Source organism: Ornithorhynchus anatinus, chromosome 10 (genome assembly GCF_004115215.2).
Source record: "Ornithorhynchus anatinus isolate Pmale09 chromosome 10, mOrnAna1.pri.v4, whole genome shotgun sequence".
NCBI lineage: Eukaryota > Metazoa > Chordata > Mammalia > Monotremata > Ornithorhynchidae > Ornithorhynchus > Ornithorhynchus anatinus.
Window position 1 is genome coordinate 29,294,529 of NC_041737.1, and position 6,615 is coordinate 29,301,143.

The window sequence follows — 6,615 nt, forward strand, 5'->3', positions numbered from 1 at the left end:
CTGCTGCTGCTGCTGCTGCTGCTCTTGCACAGAGATCCCTGCCTCGTCCGGAAAGAAGAGAGCAGAAAGCGCCGATCCCCCTCGGCTCCCAGCTCAGACCCTCCTCCTCCTCCTCCTCCACCACCCTCCTCCCTCCTCACCTCCTCCTCCTCCTCCTCCAGCACCAGCAGCACCAGCACCTCTGCCACCTCCTCTTCGTCGTCGTCTTCCTCCTCCTCCTGCAAAGAGAGAAGGAGCAGCAGGAGGTCCCGCGGCCGGCCGCCCCTCCGGAACGCGCCCGGGCTGCAATCCGCAGCAGAGGCGGGGGCTTGGAGAGGGCGAGCGGAGGGGCGAGCGGGCGAGCAGCCCCCGCAGCAGCAGCAGCAGCAGCAGCAGGAGCAGGAGCAGGACCAGCCCGGCCCCCGCCGCCACCGCCTCGTCCGGGCGGGACCGCCCGCCCCCCGCGCCCCGGCCGCCTCTAGACCACTTTTCGGGAAGGAAACTCGGGGATCGCGGTTTCACCTCCTTTTGTCGCCCGCTTTCCTCTCTCGGTCCTCCGACCCCCACCCCAGGCGGCGTGGGGGGGGGGGGGGGGGGAGGAGAGGGGAGGGTGAGAGAGGAGGAAGAGGAGGAGGGGGAGCGTCCAGCCTCCTGCTCATTGAGAGAAAGAGGAAATACTCCGGGCTCTGTTTTCTTCTTTCAGAAGGAGAAAAAGACACCCCCCCCCCCCCCGCCCCCAGCCCCGACCCGGAGGGGTGATTAGCAGCAGCGATCGGCGGGCCCCTCTGCTCTGGATTTTCCTCTTTCCCTCCTCCCCCCCTACACACACACACACACACACACACAAACCTTTTTTTTTTTTCTGGTGGTTTGCAAAGTGGACTGGAACCGTTTGGAAGGGGAAAGTTTGCTGTAGGGCTGGATTTATTTGCAAACCGCAGGAAGAAGAAAATACAAGGGAGAGAGTGTCTGGTGCCGAGCCGAGATCACGGTGAGAGCCACTTTCTTCCGCTTTCTCCCCCCCCCCCCAAAAAAACCCTGTCCCTCAACACCCCTCGGCCAAACTTGGGCGCCCGAGGCCGGGGGTCGCGGAGCGAGGTGTAGGTGGGCTGCCGAGGAGCGGGGTCGGGAGCCCGGCCAGCAGCCCTGGGGGGATCCCAGGGGGGTTCCAGGGGGATCCGAGGGGCATCGGCGCTTCCCGGCTCCCCCCCGAGCCTGCCGCCGGGGGAAAAGGGATTTGGGGGGTGGGGGAAAGGACCGCGTCCCCGACCTTTGTCAAAGTGACTTTTGGGGGGGGGCAGAGAGGGGCCCCCCTTCCCCTCCAGCCTCGCCTGCCCACGCCGGGGGGGGGGGGTTTAGGCGGAGGAAATCTCGCCTTTTGGGGGCTGCCGTTTGTAGGGAGCAATGTCTTCTCGGAAACAGTTGAGCCAACTCGTAAGACTTTAAGAAAAAAAGGAGCGCTAGTGTGTTTTCCAGGCCGGGTCGGTTTTAAGGGCTCGGATTTATAACCTGTTCCTCATCTTTGGGGACGGAGATTCATGCTAGATCCTTGTCTGCAGGCATCGGCTTGGAACTCATTAGGACCGGGTTTTTTTTGGGGGGGGGCATACAGTTTGCTCTCCTGGCGTAGGTAATTCTATTCAGCGGATATTAAATTGTGAATGCATGTGCGTGCGCGCGTGTGTTTCTGTGTGTGTGTGTTTTGTGTGTGTGTGTATAGGCAGAGGTGTCGGCTCCCTGCACAGTGTGTAGTTACACTGTGCGGCTCCAGATTCTGTTCAGGGATTAGTCACTGTTCTGGGCGCTGGGTCTCTGCAATTCGGAAGTGTGTTCACTCGGGTGTGTGTGTGTGTGTGTGTGTGTGTTTTATATTATATGGTTGAGTATAGGGCTTTTTTTTAAGATGTGACCGACCTTCTAGCACAGGAAGAAAGTAATCAAGTAGTAACGATCTTTTTTCCATTATCTGCTAAAGAGGTGGTAAAAGAGACAATTTTTTTTTAGACTTTTTGAACTGCTTTTGATTTTTTTTTCCGAAATAGTTCGGAAACTTGCCGGTGTTTTTACAAAGCGATTTGAGTGTCAATGGCCCCACCCCGATGGTGAAGTCCTTTTTGGCCTAATCCATAGTCTGATCACACACACTCAGCCTTTAATGGAGGTTTCAAAGGGCTTTCAAAGCAGAGGAGGTGATGGGGGTGCTGAGGAAAGGCGGGGTGGTGGTGGTGGGGGGAGTTACATGGCAAAGCAGCCGGGAGACAGAAATGAAATTCCCTGGCATGAACGAGTTTTCTCTTATAAAGTTTTTCCCTTCTTGCAATCGGCTCAGTTTTTTTTTCTCAAGCAGGATTTTTCCACAGCACGTAGAAAGCACTTTTAAATCGTAAAAACCCCCCGAACCCAATTTTCCCCATATCACCAGCTGGAGAGGGTGCCTCTACCCAGCGTGCGGATTTTGTTTCAACTTTTCTAAGTTTCTCTGTTGGGAAGAAGGTGGGGACCTTTTTTGTTTTTCTCTTTACCCCAATCCATATATCTCTCCATTTCCGCCTTGAAGGCCAACCACAATTGCCCAGATTAAGAGAAAGGGAAGATGAGCAGAGTGTATATGCGAAAATGTAATGACGGCCCCTTCCCACCCCATCCCCTAAATTTGCATCTTTCCGGGATAAGACACCCCCCCCCTCCACCCCCCCCCCCCGCCGCATTGCATTAAACTCCTGAGCGGTTTCCTGAAAGTTCCCTGGTGCAACTTTGGCAGCTCTGCAGTCTGGAAACGTGGATGAAATCTAGCAGGCACAAAGTCAGGAGACTGGTCGTATTAGGAGAAGGGTCCCGCAGTTCATTTTGTGGCGTTTGGCTTGTTATTTAGTTGCACCGGACGGGCTTGGGAACGAGAAACTTTTCGGGGAAGGAAGTTTTCAGAATGAAAAAAAAAAAGAAATACATTGTAAGTCATAGCAGGGAAAACTCATTTTAACATCCCGGGGGGCAGGGTGGGGAGGGGGCGAGAGGTAGGGGCGGGGAAGGAGGGAGGCCAAAGGAAGTGTGGACTTGTATTTCGTGACAAATCCAGCCCCTCTCCCCCCCCCCACCCCAGGGTCCCCCTCCTTTCCCCACTTCGCGCCCCAGGATGTAGCCTGTCTTTCTGGAGGGTGTCTGCATTTGTGAGCCTCCTTGTCCCATTTACAGTGTCAGTCAGCCCTGAGAAAAGTCCCCGGGCTGCTCCTGGCTCCCACCTGCTGAGCACGTTGTTTTGGGCAGAGATGAAGCCGATAAAAAGGGAAGGAAGAAAAGAGCAATGTTGTCTTCTTTTCTGCTTTTCTGATGTTTAAGGGGGGGGGGAGTGGGGGGAGGCTCAGTTTCCAGATCCTCCCTGTTAAGAACTGTAGGGCCCTGTCACCTGCACCTTTGAAACAGGTTTTCTCTTTTCCTGAGAGCCACCGGTTGGATAAAATGACTTCCCCGGCCCTTTGATTTAATTGGAATCTAGACCTGGAAGGAGAGGTGAGCTGACTTTTTAAATACGTTGCAGGGGTTTCACTGGAATTCCCGCTGACTTGCCAAATTCGAACCTTTCCTTCGGCACAGGGGTGTTCAGCTTGCAACAAATCCTAAGGCCACTTGACAAAGTAGAGTTTGAGCAAACAAGCTTAGTTTCGGTGACGATGGTAACTCTCCACTTCTCTGGAAGATAGAAAAAGTATTTTTGAACCAGTATCAACTAGTCGTTGGTTTGGGGGTGTCTTCTTGTCTTCTGCCTTAGATGCTGAAAAAAGGAGCTTTCTCTTTTACTGACAAATTCTTGGAAAAGTTGGATTAGGTGTAGTGAAGGGAGGCAAAAGGGTCAGACTTGATTTGCACAAATTGTTCTCAGTTTTCATTCTCAGCAGACCTGACAACCGGTCCAGGATTTTTCTCAGAAGAGTTTGGGGGAATCTTTCTGTGTTCATTTCCGAAGGCTGTTGGAGAATGCTAGTGGTTGTTGTCTGGAGAGCTTAAGAATTAGAGAGTATAGAGATCATATTGATCGTCTGAAATATAAAAGCATTTCTTTGGTGGTGCAGAATTAGAGGCAAAGTCGTATGAGCTAGAATTTTCTGAATGATTTTCTGACCACCTGTCTCTTCACGATTCTCAGAGTGAAAACATGACTTTGCAATGACCAGGAGTTGCCTGGCTTCCTTTTTTTTTTTCTTTTGTGAGAGGTTTGTTTTCTACTTCTGTAAGTTTTTCTGGCCCTACTGGCTTGAAGGGTAAACTCAGCCATTTCCCAACAGCGCAACGATTTCTGGCAAACGCCGGGCCCGCATTACATTTTTACTATCCGTGTGTTTGTTCCTAAAGGGCCGTTGTTTCGATTTTAATTTTAAACTGCAGGATTTTAGAAAGGTCACTCTCTTAACACCCCTGTCACCTCCCCATCTTCTGATTCATCAAATGCTCCCCCCAACCCCCTCCCATTAGATCCGCCCATTTCTAGGGGCAGGGGTGAGGGATGGAGAAGCCTGGACAGAACTGTGCCTGGGAGTGACCGGATCCGTCTCTGTTCTTGCAGGAGTTCAGATGTGTTCTAAGCCTGCCGGAGTGATCACTCTTCAGGTCCCTGATGGAGACGAGAGCTCAGAACGGCAGTGGGTCTCAGCCCTTGCTTCAGGCTCACCGTGACAGCGGGAGGCAGCATGGGGAGCCTGACCCGAGAGATGCTCTCGCCCAGGGGGTTCACGTGTTGTCCCTGGACCAGATCCGAGCCATCCGAAACACCAACGAGTACACCGAGGGACCCACGGTGGCCCCGCGGCCGGGGGGCAGGGCCGCCGCCCGCCCTGCCGCTCAGCCCAAAAGCGAGAGGCCACCGGGCTTGGCCGACCACCGCCAGCTTCACCGGGTCCAGCACTCCCAGATCCAGCAGTCAGCTCGAGCTCCCCTGTCCCGGTCCATCAGCGCTGTCAGCACGGGGTCCCGGAGCAGTACAAGGACGAGTACCAGTAGCGGGTCCTCGGAGCACAGACTCTTGGGGTCGTCTCACCCTCCTTCGGGGCTCGCGACCGACGGGATCATTCGGGTCCAGCCCAAATCCGAGCTGAAGCCGAGCGAACTGAAGCCCCTGAGCAAGGACGACTTGGGCACGCATGCCTACAGGTGCGAGGACTGTGGGAAATGCAAGTGCAAGGAGTGCACCTACCCCAGGCCCCTGCCTTCGGACTGGATCTGTGACAAGCAGTGCCTCTGCTCCGCGCAGAACGTCATCGACTACGGAACCTGCGTGTGCTGCGTGAAGGGCCTCTTCTATCACTGTTCTAACGACGACGAGGACAACTGCGCCGACAACCCGTGCTCCTGTACCCAGTCCCACTGCTGCACCCGGTGGTCCGCTATGGGGGTCATGTCGCTCTTCCTACCCTGCCTGTGGTGTTACCTCCCGGCCAGGGGCTGCCTGAAGTTGTGTCAGGGGTGTTATGACCGGGTCAACAGGCCCGGCTGTCGCTGTAAAAACTCCAACACGGTGTGCTGCAAAGTCCCCAGTGTCCCACCCAGGAACTTCGAGAAGCCAACATAGCGCTATCAATCAGGAATGCCCCAGTACTAAGGATTATAACTTTTAACACACATATGCAACTGACTAAACAGCTATAGTCTTGGCACTGTTGGGAGAGGGTTGGGATAGTCTTCGCAGTTTGCAGTGTGAAATGCTTTTTTGTGTGTGTGCCATCTTAACTGATATGCTTGTTAGAACACAGCTAAATGGAGCTCGGAATATGGGATTCAGAACTTCGTGACCCACATATTGCATAAGCTAAAGCAACACAGACACTCCTAGGCAACCCTATTGTTTGTGAATAGTACTTGCAAAATTTGTAAATTAGCAAATGACTCTTTTTTCCATTGTTTTCTGCCAGAGATAATGTGCTATATTTTTGTACATACAATAATATTTGCAACTGTGAAAAACAAGTTGTGTCATAGTGCGTGGCACGGTCACAAAATATTATACTAATATGTTGTACATTCGGAAGAATGTGAATCAATCGGTATGTTTTTAGATTGTATTTTTGCCTTACAGAAAACCCTTTATTACAAGACTCTGATTTCCCTTTGGACTTCATGTATATTGTACAGTTACAGTAAAATTCAACCTTTATTTTCTAATTTTTTTCAACATATTGTTTAGTGTAAAGAATATTTATTTGAAGTTTTATTATTTTATAAAAAAGAAGAATATTTATTTTAAGAGGCATCTTACAAATTTCACCCCTTTCTATGAGAACAGGATAGTTGCTGCAAATGAGGGGTGACAGATGCATATGTTCAATATAAAATAGAAAATATATTAACGTTTGAAATTAAACTGGGCTACTTGTCTTTTTTTTTCCCCCTAGCTTTGTTTCTTCAAGCCAAGGAGCTCACAGCTAGTCTTTTTAATAAGAAATGCATCTTCATTTGTCTGCCCTTCAGTTAGTGGAACAGTTTTTTTTTTACGTTAATCAATTGAGCGTATTTATTGAGTGTTTACTCTGTGCAGAGCCCTGTACTAAGTGCTTGGGAATGTTAAAGGGAGTATTACCTGTTGCTGATTTTTCTCCCTTTAAGTGCCATGAACCTAATGTAAGAATATAAAATCGCGGCCTACTGAGT

General features: G+C 51.4%; 1 protein-coding gene across 1 annotated transcript; it reads left to right on the forward strand.

Moving 5' to 3' along the window:
- The first annotated feature begins 615 nt into the window (after positions 1–615).
- Positions 616–6,328, forward strand: SPRY2 (sprouty RTK signaling antagonist 2). Its single transcript, XM_003430764.4, has 2 exons — positions 616–970; positions 4,538–6,328. Exon 2 carries the CDS (start codon positions 4,589–4,591, stop codon positions 5,537–5,539), a length of 951 nt encoding a protein of 316 aa, XP_003430812.1. The 5' UTR covers positions 616–970; positions 4,538–4,588; the 3' UTR covers positions 5,540–6,328.
- The last annotated feature ends 287 nt before the right edge of the window (positions 6,329–6,615 follow it).